Source organism: Pleurodeles waltl, chromosome 9 (genome assembly GCF_031143425.1).
Source record: "Pleurodeles waltl isolate 20211129_DDA chromosome 9, aPleWal1.hap1.20221129, whole genome shotgun sequence".
Lineage (NCBI taxonomy): Eukaryota > Metazoa > Chordata > Amphibia > Caudata > Salamandridae > Pleurodeles > Pleurodeles waltl.
In genome coordinates, this window is record NC_090448.1 from 2,212,072 (window position 1) to 2,234,606 (window position 22,535).

Consider the following 22,535-nt stretch of genomic DNA (forward strand, 5'->3'; position numbering starts at 1 on the left):
CTTATGGAAGGCCCGCTTCGCTTCACAAGCTTCCTGATGAGTTATAGCCTCGAGCAAAACATTGCATTTTTGTTTGGACTGCCTTACCGGGCTCAAGATTCTGGACCATATCTACGACCTTTCTTGTAAGTCCTTGCTGATACTGTGGCAGCACAGTGCCTGAAAAGGAAAGAAAAAATAAGACAAAATAAAACAAGGATAAGGAAAAGACTAGGAATAAACAGAGCTAATATGTCTGACTTTGGCAGCCAACTTTTGCCTCTGCCCCTTCCTGTGAATGTTTAAAGTAAAACTTTACAAGGTGACTATGTTTGTGGGTAGTAAATTATGCAAGGGCAGGATGCCGTCACACACAGAGAGGTGAGCCAGTGACTGAAGTGAGCTGACCCTGTATCTCATGTACATATCTAAAGGGAGGATGATGTCACATTTCTTCTGCAAGTGATTGCACAAGTAACTCATGGTAGTGTTGCACTTCTGTCTTATTCGTGACATCATAATATTGAACAATGAACCAGAGTGTAAGAAACAGGTCAGTAACTGAAGTACCTTTCCTGGGGAATTTCTACTCAAATATTGAGGCTTTTCTACACATGTAAGTAGTTTAAAAATTTACATACTGATATTTGATACTTTATACTGGACACAGATTTCCTGGCAGCTCAATAAACAATTAATGTGCATCACATTCTAAAGAACATTAATCCCAAGAAGTGCCCACACACAACCAATACTCCCCAAAATATGGCTTGATAATACACAGACTGGATGAAGAAAGCTTAGTGAAAAGCCATTTATTGAGAAAATGAGACTATAGTGGCAAGACTATTTGTGCAGTCTTCTTTTTTTCTACGCATTAGGTTGGTTACATTCATATTAAGATTTGTTTTCGTTTGCAAATTAAAGCTCAAATCCACATAAAGTGCAAAGTCACGCCTAGAATTTATCGAAATTTTCAAATGACAATCATGGCAGACCAATAATAAAACAGAAAGTACTGCATAAGCCCACCCCAATATGTGCAGAGGTTGTCATTTGCAGCCCATCTAGGTTTTACTTGCTCCCCAAACGACCAAGGTCATAACGATATTACATTTCTTACAGAAGTGAGTCAAAATATAAATAAGAAATGTGTGAAGCACTAGCAAAAATACTGGTGCACCTAATTATTGTGACACACATTTTAAGACCTATAATAGTGGTTTCTGGCATATTCCAAATATTATCAACATGGTAAGTCAATTCTGCCCTTAATTATTTCACTACGGGCAACTGTGATAAAGATGTGAGTACTAACCACATTTAGACTCTTCCTTAAAAATGTTCATATGATTTGGCCAATTGTGTAATTTTAGACATTGTTAGCTCTGCTTCAGACATGAGGCTAGCCCTGTCATTGCTGTATTGTAGTTATCATCTGCTGATATCAATTTATTTTCAATTCAGTGATAAAAGATTTGCAATATAAAGCACATGAAAACCCTGCCCATCAGAGAATATGTGGAAGCAAGCATATAACAGCAGAGGGTAGCAAGTGCTCCTCAATATGTCCAGTGAGTAGGCCTTAGAAAATCTTGATGGAAATTTAAATTAATTCATACCCGCTGTTAGACCTGACAGCCTTAGGGTGGTCACCCCCCAACCTTTTGCCTGCCTCCCTCCATTTTTCCAAACCTGTTTTTGCTGGTTTTAGGGCTTTGTGCTCTTTACCACTGTTGACCAGTGCTAAAGTGCATGTGCTCTCTCCCCTAAACATGGTAACATTGGTTCCTACCCAACTGGTATATTTAATTCACTTATAAGTCCCTAGTATAGTGCACTAGATGTGCCCAAGGCCTGTACATTAAATGCTACTAGTGGGCCTGCAGCACTGATTGTGCCACCCACATAAGTAGCCCCTTAACAATGCCTCAGGCCTGCTATTGCAGTGTGTGCAGTTTCACTGCCACTTCGACTTAGCATTTAAAACGACTTGCCATGTCCTAGACGCCTCTTTTTTTCCCCACATATAAGTCACCCCTAAGGTAGACCCCAGGTAACCCATAGGGCAGGGCGCTATGTAAGTAAAAGGCAGGACATGTACTTATGTGTTTTACATGTCCCGGTAGTGAAAAACTCACAAATTCATTTTCCTTTACCTTGAGGCCTGCTCATGTCATAGACCAGCATTAGAACTGCCCTCATATACTTTTAAGTAGTAGATTCTGATCTGGAAGGAGTAGCCCTGTCATTGTTAGTATGGCCAGAATAGTCAGAGAAAATCCTGCTTACTGGTGAAGTTGGATTTAATATTACTATTTTAGAAATGCCACTTTTAGAAAGTGGTCATTTCTCTGCACTTACTGCCATCTGTGCCTTACAGCCTGTCTCCAATCCATGTCTGGTCTGTGCTGATTGACATCTCCCTTGTGCATTCCACCCAGACAGCCATAAACACAGGACACTCAGTCACATCTGGATTAATCTGCATACTGAATGGGTCTCCCTGGGCAGGGAGGGTGGAGGGCTCTCTTACACTTCAAAGGCCAGTGATAATCTCCCACATGGTTCCTGGCAGACAGGACTGGGTTGAAATGGGAACTTGGGCACTTCAAAACCAACTCTTTGAAGTTTCTTCCACTTCAAAGGCATGTTTGGGTATATATATATATATATATATATACTGGGTCTCTGACCCCACTAAATCAGACACTTCTTGCTCTACACAAGAGGGACTGCCTTGATGCCCAAAGGACCCATCTGAGGACTTGCTGAGAAGGGCTGCTGCCCTGCTTGTTGCCCTGCTGCCTGCTGGCCTCTGACTCTATTGGAAGGACTCTGCCGTCCACATAAGTGCTCTCCCAGGCCTTGGATTAAGCTTGCCTCCCGTTCTGAAGTCTCGGGCCACAAAGGCTTTACCCCAGAGAAGAAAATCCCCCTGTGTTGGAAAATCGACGCAACACCAGCAAAAATTGATGCAACGCCTGCCTCACGTTGGAAAAATCAATGCATTGCCTACCAGATCAACACTGTGCCTGCTCCTTCTATTGGTGTGTCAAGGATGTTCAACACAATGTCTCTGGGTGTCAAAATATCCCCATATCACAGTGAGGAACCAAGGCTGCTCTCCTTGAAATCAACGCATCACCCTGCAGTGTGGAAAGAAACGATACACGGTCTGTGCCGCGCCGGAAAATCCAACGCAGGGCCTTATTTTTCAATACACCTCCTCCTCTGCAGCCCCTTTGCATCGTTATTTTGACACATCCCAGGTACTGTGTGTTACAAGGATATAACCACTGATTCTTAAGGATTGAGACTCATCTCGACATCAGCATATTGGATTTTTGTCGTTTTTGATCTTATTTTATTCAGATAAATATGATCTATTCTTCTAACCTGGTGTGGAACACTTTTTGTCGTGTTTTCACTGTGTTACTGTATGAGTTATTGCGCAAATACTTTACACATTGCCTTCTAAGTTAAGCCTGCCTGCTCTGTGCCAAGCTACCAGAGGGTGAGCACAGGATAATTTGGATTGTGTTGTGACTTACCCTGACTAGGATTGTGGTCCCTACTTGGACAGGATGCATACGTCTGCTAACTAGAGACCTCAATTTCTAACACCTGCCCATGGGAAATCTCACAATTGCAAATGCCTTTTCCATGCTGGGCAACAGCCAGGGGGCATATCTCCTGCTTGGCTGTATGCAAAGGGGCTCGTTATACGTTTGTGTAGGGTATCATATCCCTTACTAGAATAAAGCCCTAATGTTCAGAGGTTAGGAGTTTGTTCATAGAATTTGCAAAGTATTCTGAACAATAAAATAGAAAGATAAGGAGAACCTGTAGTTCTGTCTTTGTTTTTCTTTGTAAATACAATGCCTACTCGCTGCCAGCTTTCAGATATCTCACCAGACCGCACCCTAAGGAGAGGTCTTATCACAATAGCCCACACCTATAGAAGACACCAATCGTGAAATTGGTGCTTTTGTTTCACAATATGACCCCAAACTTATAACTAGGTGAACACTGCTCTAACAGACATTAGTGGGTGCAGAATTTGTCTCTGGTTTTTGCAGCCCCTTGTGAGAAGTGATATCATTTCTAGTGTGATCACTGCACTGTTGAAAAGATCACAGTTTTTATTCTGGTATTACTGAAGAAGGTTGCGGCTTGAATTCAGAAAGCGATCTACACATTCCCTTTCTCTACTGGGTGACAAATAGAAGGTATACTGTTGACCTTGTAGATTAAATTGTTAGCAGTAATTATGTAGGTTTAGTACCTTGTCCTTTGTTGCTTTAGGGGATTTATTTATGATATGTGTGTCTGATTGTAAGAAGTGTCATAATAAAATCACCAACCAACACACAGATCCTTCATCCACACAGATCTCAAAATTACACATTTCTCAAAGCAGATCACAGATGATGTGTGCATAATTCATGGAAACATTAAAAAAGAACCACAACAGGACATGTCCCTGCATGACAGCCATCCGATCTTGTTTTTACCTGGCGAGACTTTCGTTCACTTGTCATAGTAATATTGTCTGCAAAATAACATGCATATGCAATTTGCCTTCTGTGTTTCTAGAGCTACAGTTCTACAGACTTGCAACACAGGGTGCAGAGGGGTTTACAGGCTTTGACAAACGTGTCCAAGAAGCACTTTCACAGCCCTTGTGCAGAAGCCAACAGCAGAATTGGTGCTTGAAATCCTCCATGGATTTCAGGGAGTCCTCTTGGACACATAGGGCCTTATTACAACCTTGACAGCGGGGATTCCTCCATCACAAATGTGCCGGATATGCCACCTGCTGGATTCCATTATATTCTATGGGGATCGTAATACAGCAGGCACGATATCCTTCACATTTGTGATGGAGGAAACCCCTCCGTCAACGTCATAATAAGGCCCATAGTGAACAGCATCATCGTCAGCCCTGCTTTGGTTTTAATTCACCTTAACTTTGGCAGTACCTACTCACTCAAGGCAACACTTGTTCAAGAGTTGTCCAGTCAAAAGCCTAGTATGCTGCTCTCCTTCTGAGGGTTCAGAGCTGGCGTCGTGTGCTTGTGCTGGTTAAGCACTATACATGGTAGAAAAGTTACCTTCATGCTCTTCCTCAAGATTCTGAGGAAGGGGTAAGGTTGGAGCTGTGGATGTTGATTCAACGCACAGCTGCACCATCTGGGACTTTAAACATTTCAAGAAGCCTCTAATATCCAGCTCTGCAGAGAGATTTTGACAACTATTTTTTCCTTTACAGACTGATGTCTGAGAGCTCCTACAGATCTAGGGATGGCCGTTCCTTCTCCTGTGGGCCCTTGCTTTCTGCCATACATCCTTCCATGGCACTATCTATCTGATAGTTTAACCGCAATGTTGGACCTGGCCCTTTTTGCACGATTATCCCCAAACATTTTGCCTTTTTCCTCCTACTTTTTCTGAACTGGTTTGTTGGCTTTAGGACTCTGGGCACTTCACCCCTGCAAACCAGTGCTAAAGTTCATATGCTCTCTGTCTAAATTGTATTGGTGATTGGTTTCTCCATGATTGGCATATTAAATTTACTAGTAAATGCCTACTAAAGTGCACTATGTGTGCCGAGGGCCTGTAAATCAAATGCTACTAGTGGGCCTGCAGCACTGATTGTGCCACCCATATGAGTAGCCCTGTAAACATGACTCAGACCTGCCACTGCAGTGTCTGTGTGTGCAACTTTAAACTATCATTTCGACCAGGCAAGTGTCCCCATTTGCCAGGCACAAACCTTCCCTTTTACTATACGTAAGTCACCACTAAGGTGGGCCCAAGGCAGCCCCAGGGGCAGGGTGCAATGTATTTAAAAGGTATGAATGTACTGGTGTGTTTTACGTGTCCTGATAGTGAAATACTGCTAAATTCAGTTTTCGCTATTGCAAGGCCTATGTCACCCATAGGGTAAAATGGGGATTACCTTGAAATATCTTTTACATGTAAATTCCCATTGGAAGCAGACAGAGATATGGAGTTGGGGGTCTCTGAACTCACAATTTAAAAATACATCTTTTGGTGAAGTTAGTTTTTGAATTTTAAGTTTGAAAATGCCATGTTTAGAAAGTGGGCATTTTCTTGCTTAACCATTTGTGCCTTTGCCTGTCTGCTGGAATAAACGTCTGTGTCAAGATGACAGTTGGGCTGTTTGTGAATTCACTACAGACACTTACACAAAGGGAGCTGAGGTGTGCCCTGCATATCCTGATGGGTCTTCTTGAACTAGTGTGGTGGGAGGAGCTGACACCTACACCTGAATAAGGCTGTGCCTGTCTTCACACAAAACAGCCTCCAACCCCACAGAGGGTGTCTGGGGCCAGAGCAAGGAACGACAGGGTCTTGCACACTATAAAGACTTCTCTTTGAAGTTTGTCTACTTCAAAGACAGAAATGGGTACAAGTACTGGACTTCTGACCCCACAAAGTTAGAACACTTCTGGAACAAGGACATTCTGCCAGGAAAAAGAGATGGATGCTGGATGCAGCGCCAGTTGCACTGTGGTTCAATCATCACAGCTCGTCTGGATTTTCCACGCATCGTTGCTGGGTGTCACTTTCTCATTGACGCCGCACCGCAGTAAGGAACCAAGGCTGCGCGACCGGAAACTGATGCATCACCTCTCCTGCAAGGAGAGAATCGGCGCATCACCTCCCCTGCCAGTAAGGAACCAACGCATCACCTCCCCTGCCAGTAAGGAAGAGATGCACCGCCTCTCCTGCAAGGAGAGAATCAACGTATCACCACCCCCTGCCAGTAAGGAACCGGCGCATCACCTCCCCTGCCAGTAAGGAAGAGATGTACCGCCTCTCCTGCAAGGAGAGAATCAACGTATCACCACCCCCTGCCAGTAAGGAACCGGCGCATCACCTGCCCTGGACAGTGAGTAACCGGCACATCGCTTTGCTTTTCCAGTGTCTCACCTCCTTTGTGGCCCGCATTGTCTTTGTTTTTGACACATCCCAGGTACTGTGTATTAAAAGGAGACAACCATTGATTCCAATGGATTAAGACTCATTTCAACCTACAAAAACTGATATATTTATTTGTGTATGTTGGATTTTTGTCTTTTTGATCTTGTTTCACTCTGATAAATATTGGCTATTTTTCTAAACTGGCGTGGAGTACTTTTGTGGTATTTTTACTGTGTTACTGTGTGTTTGTACAACTACTTTACACATTGCCTCTGAGATGAGCCTGAATGCTTGAGCCAAGCTACTAAGGGGGTGAGCAGGGGTTATCTTAGCTGTGGGACTCCCTTACCCTGACTAGAGTGAGGGTCCCTACTTGGACAGGGTGTAAACCACTGCTAATTGGAGAGCCCATTTCTAACAAGCCAGTTGTAATTCAAAGGCATTTAGGAACCGTTTATAATGACATGTTGTGTTATACACATAAATAACTAGAAATACTTCAGGTTTCTAGAGAATATGAGAGTGCAGATAGCAGTAGTGGCAGACCCAGATGCTACAGAAATTGAAGTAACTGTCTGACGTGTGCACCGTGGAGTTTTGCAATGAAACCTCTTTCCTGTGACCAACCAAATTTAGAGCTTCTATAGGTTAGATCCAGTGTTCAATTTAATTCATTTTTATTGTATTTAGATTTTTAGGTGTTCAGAGGTAATTATGTTGTGATCAATGAAGTGTTGTTTGTGAAAATGTGTTATACCAAAATTGTGGCATGTGTTAATATTATGTTATGACTATGGGCTTCCTTCCGCTTACCAGACAAACCCTACCTTGGACACAAACTGGACTTGGTGCCCTAATTGTGGCTGCATTTAGTGAGGTAATATCACACCTTTCCCCGTACACATTTCACAATGTAAGAAGTGGTGGGACTTGAAGAAGCAAACACTGCAGGCTCTGGCCCTGATTACACGAATAGGTTTATTTAGCGCACCTTCTAAATGACGCTACCACGGGGTACTTTTCTTATCAGGTGGAGTATAAAGCACCTATCAGAGGTTTGTGACGAATAACATGGAGATTTTGTTGTTTAACGCACCAAAATCCGCATGATATGGTAAATACTGTATGCTTTCCCCCATTAAATGTTGTCAGGCCTGCCGAAATGTAACTAAGCGTGCGCTATTTAACACATCCGATAATTTCTGGATAAGTTCAATAAAGCCAGACTCGTAATGCGACCCGTGCATAGACAGGGGTTGACCCCTGGGCTGAAAAAGAGCGACCAACTTGCAATCAGGCCTCTGCTTTTTGCAGCACAGACCGTGGGAAGACGTGCAACAGGCAGTCTGTCCCTTTCTCCTTCAGTGTGGAACCCCACCGGTGTGGTACTGGTGCCCCAACAAACAATGCCCGCCGCAGAGGTGGTATTTACAGTCTGTACTTACTGCTGTCCCCCCAAAATGTGACCTGGATGGGTGGAGCATATCATGGATCATGGATGGAGGTCTGGAATGATGTGTAATTTACAATGGGTTTACTTGCAGTGGTGGTGTGTGCAGCGCACTCTGACTTTGAGGTGAAGCGCTATCTACTCACTCGCAGGGCTCCTGGCGCGGTTTATTCTGTCAGGCCCCGGACTCTTCACACTACAGACCTCCTCCTCCTTTATGCAGAAAGAAACAACTTCAAGTCCTGCGATTAGAAAAACAGGTAAGTAGAGCATAAAAGAGTTAAAAATGCACTGCTGACATGCACATCGATGAACGGTTTTGGAGTGGACGGTATTGCTGGAGGATCATGTTTTTGTGTCACTTGCAAGGGCTGGCGAGGACAGAGGGGGTAGAACCCCCTGTGTATGACAGAAGGTTGTCTTTAAGGCGAGAGAGTGAATAGAGACACTTTACACCTGACCGCTCAGGGACACCCTGGTAATGATGGCAAGGCCGACATATAAGAGTGTTACCGTGGTCCGGCTCCGCAGCGCGGCCCCTCAGCTCGGCACCAAGATGATCCACGCAGATGGAAACGGGCTCTTCCTTCCTTGAACATGTGTCAGCCTCGAAAAATGGAAAACCTGTGGAGCAAATCAAAGGTCGTGGTTCTGCCCAGTGAATCACTGTAGTGTTTACACACACTCACGCATTCACGTTTGAAACGAGGGAAGGTCTTTAGAAGAGATGCTTGTTGCCATGGCACCTGGACATCTTCAACCCTTCTCATCTGCTCGTATCATCTTTTACTCTCAGTGAGGAAGAGACAATGTCGCAGAGGCGGATGCGAGTCTCCGTCTGTAAGACCTCCGCTCTCAGACTCTCTTAACTTTAAATGAGTTTAATCTATTTCCCCAAATAGATAAAGGAATAGCAAATGTGTCCATACACAGCTGATACGCATGTAGAGCTAAGTGTGTACTCCAGGTGGATAACAGCAGTTAATCAGTGTGAATTATTGAATGGATGGAGTTTACAACCCTACAACCAAAGGGTTAATAGTTAGCGACAAAGTGGAGCTCCCTTACCACTCAGAGAACACTCCATCAAACACAGTCAACCAATATCCCGCGGAGATATGTTTTGCAGGGAGCACCTGCAATCGTCATGATCCCCAGAGACACGGATATCAAGAACTAAATGAGAAAATGATGTAATAAAACATCATAAAATACATGACTTGAGGCTTCTAATTATAAACATGTGTGTCTCTTCTGTCCAAGATGGCGCGCAGTGACAGCACTCCTGCGCGGCTCCAAGCCACCAGCCAGGCTGCAACATGCAAGAGACTCGCGAATGACACCCCCTGACACGCCAGAGGATGCTGAGGGAGATCCCAGCAATGAAAAACATTCAGATTGAAGATGAAGCCCGCCCTGCCGCCACAAGTCCACAAACACCAAAAGGCGGCTGTCAGTGGCTGATGCTGTGGAGCCGACTTTGCGCACTGGGGCATCCAAGCGAAAGAGCGGGCTGGGGCCAGAGCCCAGAGAGACGAGAAGGCACAGTGTCGGGCAGGTAGGTGGCTGTGGATGATGGAGGCCCAGAAGGCCTTGATGTAGACATGAATATACTCCGGAGAGAGGCAGGTCTTAGACACCAGCAGAGAGGAGCGGCTGATGGGTGGACCAGACTCTCCACCCAGCAATAGTGGCCGCCACTACTCATGCAGTGTGGAGGTGCTATGAAGAGCGACCATGCCTGGAGCATACGAAGTGCAAAATCCTGATTAAAACAGCAGCAATAAATGCAACAAAGTGTGAGAGAAGAACGGGGTGATACAGGTGATGCGCAAAAGGGGATCCCCCAGAGGAAGCCAACACAACACCAGCGTTGAAACAATAAATGTATACATCAGGAAGGACCATGGAGTATAGACTGAGGGACTGTGGTAAAGTGAGACATAGCTTAGAAGTGAAGAGATGCCTCATGACACCCACATGTGCTAGAACATGAGAGGATCCATTGTAACACAGATAGGAGGCACCCTACTCCATGAATAAACAGGAAAGGGGTGAAGCAAACAAATCAAATACAGGAAGAACCCGCCAGCCGTATGCTTCTTATTTCAAAGCATGGCTAATAATGTGCCAGCTACTGATGCACTATTCTATGTAAATCTTGTATTAATTTGTTCATGCAATAAGCATCAAATACACATATGTCAGTCATTAGTACATATACCAAATTGACGACATTGCAATCCATATGTTGGTTAATAAAAGTGCATATCATTCATTGTAAGGCACCTTCATTTCTAAAATGTTGTAAATGATGTAAAAAAAGAAAAAAACTTTCTTTGCATAAAAATGAGTTCAATAGATTATGTACAAAGGTGATGATGCCTCACGATGATAAATATGCACATTTATTAATCAACATATGGATGGCAAATTAGTTTGTATCAGTTTCAACGGACAGGGATCGGATGCTCATGAGGACTATTCCACCCAGATATGAAAGATCACTCCTTGTATTCTCGTGCCCCAGGACCCTCTCATGGCTCAGGGTCTAGTGAGGAACCTCCTTTCACCGGATACAGCCAACATGTATCTGCCAACCTAGGCAGGGATGCATCCAGGTGTGGTACCTGAGAAGGTCGCCACGGACACTCTTAAGAACAAGGAACACTTTGAGCCCAATGAAGAAGGCATACCAGGCAAGCAAAGAGATGGGAGCATATAAGGCTAAAGAGACGACTCTTGGAGTTGTGACAGGAGTTAAAGGAGAAAAGAGACTGCTCTTAAAAGAGATGGGAGGACAAAATAGGAAGCACCCATAGAACCAGGAGTAAAGTGGCAACAGATAGGGGACAAGTAAATCCCCTTAGAACAAAAAAGCAGAGCTGGTTCTCATGAAAGTAGCAGAAACCAACTATGAGAAAGGAATCCATTGAGGAACACAGCTGTCCAGGCGACCTAAACCCGAGCTGGGCAAAGCAGTACTTCAGGACGGCGAGAGGTAAAGGGGTAACTAGGACATAAAGGACCTTGACAAACTGGGACCCTTCAGAGACTTCTTTAAGGACTACATAAAAGGTCCAGAGAAAGAAGCCAAAGTTCTGGCTTTTGTCAGTAATAGTGAACTGGGAACCCTCAAAGATGTTACAGAAGGCAATTAATGAAATGAACCCGGGAAATCACCTGACCCGATGGAACTTTAAAAAACCTTCAAGCGTCTATGACAAAATCCATGAACAACACTATTTAACTCTTTTACGCAGGAAACAGGAGTAACCCAAACAAATAGAGGCTGAAATCACATTGATCCACAAACCAGGGAAGAACCCAGAGTCGTGCACCAAGCCTCCCCTCAGTACCTTTGAGTGATACAAAATTGTTTACTAAATGCCTTGTAAAGACTTGCTAAGCTGATGCCAAACCTCAAAGATGTCGACCAAGTTGGCATTATTAAAGACGGCCAGTACTGCAATCACTTCGTAGTAGAAAAGTCACTCAAGAACAAATACTAGCACCAATGGTCAGCTTGGATGCAGAGAAATCATTTGCCAGGTAGAAATCGCTTGGGGACAGTCTTAGGACCTAAGATGAAGGGGTGAATCGTATCAAGCTACAGAGATCCAGAGGCCAGAATCCAGGTAAATGGACACATCACAGTGGTGTGTCCTACAAAGAGGCACAAGGAGGTAGAACCTCTGGCAATTAACAGGTATGAATTCCAATTCAGGAAGGAGCTCATTTATATGAAAAAACATAAGGTGTGCCACTTTGTGGATGACAACCTGCCCACCAAACCTGAAACTTCTTTCCCAGAAATCATACAGGTCTTAAAAGAATGTGAGGGCATCTCAGGTATAAAGACTTGTAAAATTAAAAATGTTACACGTCAGACTCTCACAAGAAATGGTAGCTTCAGTAAGTCACTGGGCCCATGTACATGGACAGCAACGTCCAATAAATACTTTGGGTAACGCTGACCAACAGATTAAAGCATTGGGTGGGAGCCAACAGGCCAAAATATGACAGCAGATAAAAAGAGCCCTGAATCAATGTAAATCTCCATACATTCCTTAGCGAAGGAGTGTGCAAGTTATACAAATGAGCACATTTGTTCACTCCTTATGCTTATTTCAGGCTCTCACAGTGAAAATACCAGAAGCAAAACAGATAGGCTACGAAAAGAACTTAGAGTTTATATGGGCCTCGGATAAACATAAGGCCCTGATTCACCAAGGTAACTTACGTTTGAGAGTATGTTTACACTTCTGAGCAAGTTTACTACTTTTCGGTATTTATAAATTATGGGCGTGATTCACAAAGGTAAAGTTAGCCTTTTGGTCTAAGTTTAGAGTAAAAGTCTAACTTTATGGTGTTTTGGCATTCAGAAAGCTGTTACAAGTTGTATCTTTACGTCCACCCTCGAGGCCGAATCTCCCATGAGTTCATACCAAATAGTTAATACCAAAGTCACTGTAAAGCACCTGGGTCAGAATCTTTGGATCTCCTTTTTGGAGATAGTATGACTAAAAGCATTACCAGGTATTTCACTACTTTTGGTACATTAGACACAGCTCAAACAACTTAAGAGTAGATCTTTAGGGGTTTTGGCTGGGTTACAAGAACTGTATTTAAATGTAATTTTCCTATTTTGTGCCTATTAGTCTTTTTTCATTCTCTTTCCATTTGATTTTCATGCAGTCTGTAAACAATATTTTTCTTCTGTAATTAGTGGGAAGGGGGAGTGTGTGGTGGCATGCGATGGAATTAAGTAGACCATCGCTTTGTAGGAATGGTGGGGGTCGAGGGCTAATGGTGGAGGGCTGGGTGGCTTGATGAGTGGCCAGCCACCTCCTCTGCTGCTTAGGGGGCGTCTGGATGAACCGAGCCCCTTCAATAATGTCACCGAAGGTTGAACGGTCTTGTGCCCCCTTAGTGCGACACAGTGCTTTCCCAATATACCAACTCATCTAAATGCAAGATTTAAAAAATTGTGGAAACATCTCAAAACTTCAACCTCTTTTTCATGGGGAACCACAGGCGATGTTTCATAACTGACCTAAAATGTGCTCAACAACTCACACCAGGTACAACTCAGGCTGTGGAATTCCACATTTCTGTAGGCAGCCAAAGATGGCTCCCAGTAGTGTAGCCTTGAGCCAATTACAGCTCTGTGGTCTCTACGTCTGACAACAGAGGTTGGACTCTACAACGGTTATTGAAATAATAGCCCCAGGACATGGTCAGCTGGGTGGCCTGCTGCTCCAGGGTCAATATGCTACCAAGCATCACGACCAGGGGTTTACCATCCCTAGAGATGCTCATTTCTCAATCACCTGGGATCCAACGGAAGTATGTATTCCTTCAACTTCCTTAAAGACGCTCTGAACACCACTAATATTAACTCACTTTTGTTGCAGTTACGAGCAAAGCACTTTTCAACAATCCGCTCACGGATTCGCAGTATCAGCTCTACCAAGACTATGGCATCACCGCGATGGGCTCCACGCAGTAGAAGTTCATCTGAGCATCACTGACACAGATGTGAACTTTATCCCAGTGAACAAACTTCCATAAACAGCCCGCTTGCTGCCAGTTGGTGGACGGGCACAGCTGGGCCTTCCTTTACGCCTGTTAGAATCTTTTTTTTACCCGCTCTAGTTTTCTTTTGTATTTATACAACATTAACCATGCTTGATTTAGGAAAACATTTACATTTATTGTCTTAGAGCATACACATAGAGTGAAAGCAATTGTATGTGTGTTTATGTAAGAGGCTCTGTGCCTCAGCACACATAGATGGAAGTCGCCTCAGAGCCCCATGCGTCAGATATCCGTGGTACAGAATCTATAGGATGTAATGATGCAATGGAGATCAAACATGGCAGATTATGTGGGAAGAAGATGTCAAAGCCTTGTTAAGGGTCAGTGGAAGGGCTTCTCTGGTTTGGCTGATTTTAGGGGTACAACCAGGTCAAAGAGTGTCCAGCAGTTGAGGTACCAGCAGGCGCCAGGCAAAATGATGGCGGTGGCCCAGACTCTAGCTATGAGCCGTGAAAAAGGCAGGTTTTTAAACGTTTCCTAAATCTTTAAGAGTTGTTTTCCAGTGTTAGGTGTGATGGGAGTAGACTCCAAAGGGAAGATCCGAGGGTGTAAAGTGATCCGGCTCCAAGCCTCTTGAGGCAGACCGGTCGGATCAAGAGTACATTTTGGTTCATGGACCTGAACCCTCTGGAGGGTGATGAGGAATGAACCCAGGGCGCTTTGAAATGCGCTTTTGTCTTTACAAAGAGCGAGTGAGGGCTTCTAGGGCGAATGTAATATGACGATGGTGATTCAGGCCACCAAGAAGGCTGCATGGTTTTGAGCTCTTTGAACTTTGATAACAGATACAGTAAGTGGCTAAATATTTCCTCCAAATCGAGTATCAATCACTGGAGGAGGCCACTTTATCAGTCAAACTGTGTCATCCGCGAACACAATTAAAAAAATTAGATTTGATGTTGTACTCATTTGTCCTTTCTTGATGCAATGTTTAATGAATAATCAGTATATCTTTTCTTTGTGCTGCGAAGCACACCAAGTTTTAAGTAGAGGTTGCTTAGCAACCAGTATAAACATCACAAATTGAAACATTCACATGTGTCTCACTCAGGACCCTGGGAGACATTAGTGCTTCGTTCCACATGTTCTGCAAAATCTCAAGTCTGAAGGAAACGCTGACTCGAACATGTTTTCTCTGGTGGTTTTGTCCTCCAAGCTTGAAAGGTACTCGGAATGAATGCACTTAAAGGAGGGCTCGCTTGCAAGAAACCCCAGACCTAGCTCCTCACTAGCTGGGAGGCCTGGACCGGCCGGCTCCTACGTCTTCTACGCTTCCTAGGAAGGTTCAACACGTCTCCGTTAAGGCTATGAATCAAGTTATGTACATATATACTGCCTTAGAGACACTATTAAAATAAAACATGGATATTTAAGTTCTGAAAGTGAATTGTGTGCAGCCCCCTTTCAGGGCTCTGACTCTCATGAGCGCTTTTTGCGCGCTCAGAAACAATGCACTGAAATGCTGTCACAGGTTTTGTCCTTGGATTGGTTATTTTACAGAACCCCTTGTTTGATAGGCGGCTTGGTGCTTGGCGAGGTGCATTTGTATCTTTGCACGGCTGCTACCAGCAATGCTGTACATCATTTATTCCAAGGGGGTGGGCACTTGCAGGCACTGCACGGTGTCTGCACCTGTAGAGAGGGTTCTTTCCTTCCCCCCTGAGTCCTGCAGATAGTTCAGGTAGGGTGGTGCCCCTGTGCCAGGCTTCATGCTGCCCGCATTGCTATCAGTCCTGTACATCTTAGCCCAAGCACCGGCTTGGGAGGCACCTCTGCTCTGCATGGACATTATCCAGTGAGCTCGTGCTGGACTAGAATGAAAGACCCTCGTGCAGGGTTCTTATCTTTGATGGAATATGAGTGACATCTCAGAAAGAATCTAAGTAAAAGCTAGGAGGCCCCTCCACACATATTTTAATAAATCTAAATAAAATAAATATAAACACAGAGACACTTTATTGAGATCATTATGGCTGATCAATGGCCCCCTGAACACGGGTGACCCCTTAGAAAAGAGTAGACCCCAATGATTCTGGCTTCAGCATGAATTGTTCCATAGCTATCTGATAGAAGTGGCTGTCTTTGAGTGTGTCTGTCTGTGGCAGTATGTTTGTTCCTGTCTTTCTGTGTGCTGTGTTCCTTTGCATGTGTGTTCCTGTATGCCTGATTTTTATTTCTGTATCTGTACTGTAATTGTGCATGAGTTTTTACATGTGTGCTTCTATTTATGTGTATCTGCTTGTGCTGAGTCAGCGTGTGGTAACCTGTGTGACCTTGTCTGAGTGTGTGAGGTTCTTTGTAGGTTCATCTACTGTCTGATTGTCCCCACATGTTTGTGTGTGAATGTGTGATTGTGTTTGTTCTTGGGTAATTCTGAGTATGTGTGTGCCTGTATGTATGCTACTTTGTGGGTGTGTATGAGTTTCTGTATGTCTGTTCTTTTGTATGAATGTTTGTGTGTTTGTGTGTGTGTGCGCGTGCGTGTGTGTGTGTTTGTGTGTGTGTGGATGGGTGTGTATGTGTGTGTGTTTGTGTGTTTGTGTGTGTAGGGGTGTGTGTGTGTGTGTGTAGGGTGTGTGTGTGTGTAGGTGTGTGTGTGTATGTGTGTGAGTGTGTGTGTGTGTGTGTGTGTGTAGGGGTGGGTGTGTATGTGTGCATGCGCAAGCTCGCTGCCTGCAGAGAAGATATATCCATTCGCTAGTCAGGCCATTCTTATTTCAAGCCTTACTCACTTTACAACACATATGTGCATTTCTATTTAAGTGCCGATGTGTCTCTTTCCAAGACTGTGTGTGGGTGTGTGTACACAAGCACAGCCTGGGATAAAGTTATGTTCAAACGCTATGGTCAGGTCACAGTTCATTCTTGTCCTACTCACTCGATGGCTGGTGCATCCTGTGTTTGCCCTCACAGAACTGGTTCTCCGTCGGGCACAGCTCAGCTTTCTCTCTTGCTCTTAATGAAGAGACCGTGGTAGCGATGAGAGGACCTGCGAGCAGAAGCGAACAGAAAGAATTCGAGTTTTTTAAATTCTGTGCACTATCAGAGTTTTACCACTGGGCAGATGTGGTTTGACAGACCTGAATTGAGCCACAATGCCCCTGGACACCTGAAAAAATGGCTAGAAGTGTCAAGATGAGGCAGCATGTTACAACATCAATAACCATCAATGCCCATATTGAATGTTACACCATCAATGACCATCAAAAAAGTTACACAACCAATGACCATCATGAATGTTACACAATCAATGAGCATCATGTATGTCACATTATGATCAATGACCATCAATGACCACCATAAATGCTACAGGATCAATGACCATCGTGAATCTCACACGATCAATGACCATCAATTACCATCATGTATGTTACACGATCAATGACCATCATGAATGTCACACAATCAATGAGCAGCATGTATGTCACATCATGATCAATGACCATCAATGGCCATCATAAATGCTACAGGATCAATGACCATCAATTACCATCATAAATGTTACATGATCAATGACCATCAATTACCATCATAAATGTTACACGATCAATGACCATCATGAATGTTACACAATCAATGAGCATCATGTATGTCAAATGATCAATGACCATCTTGAATGTTACACGATCAATAACTATCACGATCAGTGACCATCAATGACATTATGAACGCTACATGATCAATGACCATCATGAATGTTACACGGTCAATGAGCAACATGTATGTCACATGATCAATGACCATCATGAATGTTACCAATCAGTGACCATAATGAGTGTTACACGATCAAGGAGCATCATGAATATTAGATGATTAATGTAGGAGGCTGACCTAGTTTGTAATGGTTACCACAGGTACCCACACCTTATACCAGGGCCAGTTATCCCTTATTAGTGTAGTGTGGGCAGTGCCTAGAAGCCAGGCTGTCTAGAGGTAGCTGTAGGTGAGCAGCCAAGGCTTATCTAGGAGACATGCAAAGCTCATGCAATACCACTGTAGTCACACAGTACTCACACACATGAAAGAAAACACTCAGTTGTACAAAAATAAAGGTACTTTATTTTAGTGACACAAGGCCAAATATATCTTAGAGGCTATACTCCCTTTGGAGTTAAGTATTATACATAAAATATACACTAGTAACCAAAATCAGGTAAGGAAACAGTCATCAAATAGTGAAAGTAGTGCAAATCACCATAGGTTACAATGGGACTAGGGGACACAAACCATATACTAAAATAGTGGAATTCGAATGTCGGTTTCCCACCTAGGCAAGAGTAGTGTGTAGAGGGGTGCTGGCAGTGTAAGAAAACACCAAAGGAAAGTAAAGGACCCCAGAGCCCAGGAAAGAAGGAGTGAAGTACAGCAAGTTTCCTCAGAACACACTAGAAGTTGTGATAAAGGATTATGCAAAAACCAAGCAAGACTGCCAGACACCATCGATGGATTCCTAGACCTGAAGACCTGCGGAGAGAGGAGACCAAGTCCAAGAGCTGCTGAAGACTCCAGGAAGAACAGGAGCCCCTGATAACCCGGATGAAGGTGCAAAGTGAAACCTCCGGTTGGAAGAAAAAGTCAGAGATACAGCAAAAAGACAGCTGCGGGTTTGTGCTTGGTGCAAGAGATGTCTGTCCCACGTCGAGTAGATGAATGCAGGCTGGTTTTCGTCATTAGATTCCGCCAACAAGCCTTGGTTCATGCAAGAGATGCATTTGGCGGGAAAGGGCGCTACCCTGACCCAGAAAGGACCTGGGGGTCTCAACTCAGACTGAGGAGACAGAGGGGGCTCTCAGCACTTCAGAGAGCCCTCAGAAGACCAGGCAGTACCCACAGGAGTTCCGGGACACGGGGAAAAAGGAGGTGCTAATCGTGGTCATCGCGGCACTACACAAAGGGATCCCACACCGCCGGAGAACAACTCAGGGAGCTGAGCGTTGCAGGATAGAGTGCTGGGGATCCGGGCTAGGCTGTGCACGAAGGATTTCTTGGAGAAGTGCACAGGAGCTGCAAAACACACGGTCCACAGGGGTACTGTCTAGCACGGCAAGCTCTGACTTCCACTAAATTTGGACAGTTGGACCTTTGGACAGTGAGGGTCACTTCGGTCCACTACCTGTGCTCCAGGATCCATGCTTGTCATCAGGAGAGGGGACCCAGAGTACCGGTTGTCGCTGCAGAGAGGTGCCTGCTAAAGCAGGGAAGTGACTCCGTCACTCCACTGGAGATTCCTTTGGTCCTTCTGGTGCAGGATGAAGACAGGCGGCCCTCAGATTGTGCACAACCTGGAAACTGTTGCCGTTGCTGGCAGGAGCTGGAGTTACAGAGTTGCAGTAGCCATCTTGGATACTTTGTTGCAGTTGTAGAGTTCCTGGAGCAGTTCTGCGGTTGATCCGATGGTAGAAGGTGAAGCAAGGGATGCAGAGGAGTCCTGCTGGAGTCTTGCAATATGCATCTGAGGAAACACCCAGAGGAAAGACCTTAAATAGCCCTGAGAGGGTGATTGGTCACCTAACCAGGTAAGTAACTATCAGGAGGGGTCTCTGATGTCACCTGCTGGCACTGGCCACTAAGATGCTCCCAGAGTTCCCTGACCATCCTGAAAACAAGATGGCAGAACCCAGGGACACTCTGGAGGAGCTCTGGGCACCACCCCTGGGGTGGTGATGGACAGGGGAGTGGTCACTCCCCTTTCCTTTGTCCAGTTGCTCGCCAGAGCAGGGACTCGGGGTCCCTGAACCAGTGTAGACTGGATTATGCAAGGAGGGCACCATCTGTGCACTTCAAAGCATTTCCAGAGGCTCTGGGAGGATACCGCTCCCATGCCTGTAACGCCTATTCCCAAAGGGAGAGAGTTTAACACCCCTCTCCTAAAGGAAATGCTTTGTTCTGCCTTCCTGGGATTGAGCTGCTCAAGACCCAGGAGGGCAGAAGCCTGTCTGTGAGGTAAAAGTAGCTGGGTCTGCAGTGGAAACCTCAGAAGGCTGGTATGGCAGTACTGGGGGGCCATGGTGGAGCCCCCAGAGTACATGGGACTGTGCAACCAATACTGGAATCAGTATTGGGGTACAATTCCCAGTTGTTAGACACCTCACATGACCATATTCGGGGTTACCATTGTGAAGCTACATATTTGTCTTGACCTATATGTAGTGCACACATATAATGGCGTCCCCACCCTCACAAAGTCCGGGGAAATGGGCCTGGGCAACGTGGGGGTACCTCTGCTAGTGCAGGGGTGCCCTCACACACAGTAACTGCACCTAGCCTTCAGGGTCTGAAGGTTAGATATATAGATGACTTATAAGTGACCTGGTGCAGTGAAAATGGCAGTGAAGTATTGCTTGCACTATTTCACTCAGGCTGCAGTGTTTGTATGAGCTCCCTATGGGTGGCAAAAGAATTGCAGCAGCCCATAAGGGTCTCCTGGAACCCCAATGCCCTTGGTACCTAGGTACCATATACTAGGGACGTATAAGGGGGGTCCAGTATGCCAATTTGGAGTAGAATTGGGGGTAACATGCCAAGAAAGATGGTACTTTTCTAAATCAATGGTCATCACTGACCATAATTAATGTTACAAGATCAATGACCATCATGGTTGTTACATGATCAGTGACCATCAATGACCATCATGAATGTTAAACGATCAATGACCATCATGAATATTACACCATCAATAACTATCATGAATGTTACACCATCAATGACTATCAATGACCATCATGAATGTAACATGATTAATGACCAACATGAATGTTATACAATCAACGACCATCATGAATGTTACACCATCAATGTCCATTATGAATGTTACACCATCAATGATTATTAATGACCATTTTGAATTTGACATGATCAATAACCATCACGTATATCACACAATCAATAACCATCATGAATGTTACACAACCAATGACCATCAATGACATTTTTGACTTTACATGATCAGTGACTATCATGAATGTTACACAATCAATGGCCATCATGAGTGTTACACAATCAATGAGCATCATGTATGTCACATGATCAATGGCCATCATGAATGTTACACAATCAGTGACGATCATGAGTGTTACACGATTAGTGAGCATCATGAATATTACATGATCAATGATCATCACTGACCATCATGAATGTTACACGATCAATGACCATCATGATTGTTATATGATCAATGACCACCAATGACCATCATGAATGTTACATGATCAATAACCATTATGAATATTACACCATCAATGACTATCATGAATGTTACACCACCAATGACCATCATGAATGTTACATGATTAATGACCACCGTTAATGTTACACAATCCATGACCATCATGAATGTTACACAATCAACGACCATCATGAATATTACACAATCAGTGACCATCATGAATGTTACACGATCAGTGATCATCATGAATGTTACACCATCAATGACCATCATGACTGTTACACCATCAATGATTATTAATGACCAACTTGAATTTTACACGATCAATAACCATCATGAATGTTACACGATCAATGACCATCAATGACATTTTTGACTTTACATGATCAATGGCTATCATGAATGTTATACGATCAATGGCCATCAATGGTCATCATGAGTGTTACACAATCAATGAGCATCATGTATGTCACATGATCAATGACCATCATGAATGTTACACAATCAGTTACCATCATGAGTGTTATACGATTAGTGAGCATCATGAATATTACATGATCAATGATCATCACTGACCATCATGAATGTTACACAATCAATGACCATCATGATTGTTACATGATCAATGACCACCAATGACCATCATGAATGTTACACGATCAATAACCATCATGAATGATACACCATCAATGACCATCATGAATGTTACATGATTAATGACCACCATGAATGTTACACAATGACCATCATGAATGATACACGATCAACGACCATCATGAATGACCACGATCGTTGACCACCATGACTGTTACACGATCAATGATTATCATTAATGTTACACAATCAATAACCTTCATGAATATTACATGATCAATGACCATCAATGACCATTATGAATGTTACACGATCAATTACCATCATGTATGTCACACGATCAATGACCATTTTGAATGTTACATGACCAATGACCATCATGAATGTTTCATGTCAATGACCATCATGAATGTTACATGATCAATGACCATCATGAATGTTACATGATCAATGACCATCATGAATGTTACACAATCAGTGACCATCATGAGTGTTACACGATTAATGAGCATCATGAATATTACATGATCAATGATCATCACTGACCTTCATGAATGTTACACGATCACTGACCATCATGATTGTTACATGATCAATGACCACCAATGACCATCATGAATGTTACACGATCAATAACCATCATGAATATTACACCATCAATGACTGTCATGAATGTTACACCACCAATGGCCATCATGAATGTTACATGATTAATGACCACCACGAATGTTACACAATCAATGACCATCATGAATGTTACACGATCAACAACCATCATGAATATTACACAAT

The 22,535-nt window shown here is 43.9% G+C and overlaps 1 protein-coding gene across 3 annotated transcripts in view; it reads right to left on the reverse strand.

Annotated features, from left to right (window-relative positions):
- Positions 1-22,535, reverse strand: part of LOC138258811 (zinc finger protein 436-like) — a 205,872-nt gene that overhangs the window by 2,533 nt on the left and 180,804 nt on the right. The window contains exons 3-6 of one of the 3 annotated variants that reach the window (XM_069206055.1): positions 16,863-16,973; positions 8,897-9,007; positions 8,530-8,625; positions 88-159 (exon numbers count right to left, since the gene is read on the reverse strand). In XM_069206055.1, the coding sequence (XP_069062156.1) occupies positions 88-159; positions 8,530-8,625; positions 8,897-9,007; positions 16,863-16,973 (390 nt within the window). The remainder of the gene's footprint in view (positions 1-87; positions 160-8,529; positions 8,626-8,896; positions 9,008-16,862; positions 16,974-22,535) is intronic. The other 2 variants (XM_069206056.1, XM_069206057.1) reach the window with 2 other exon arrangements.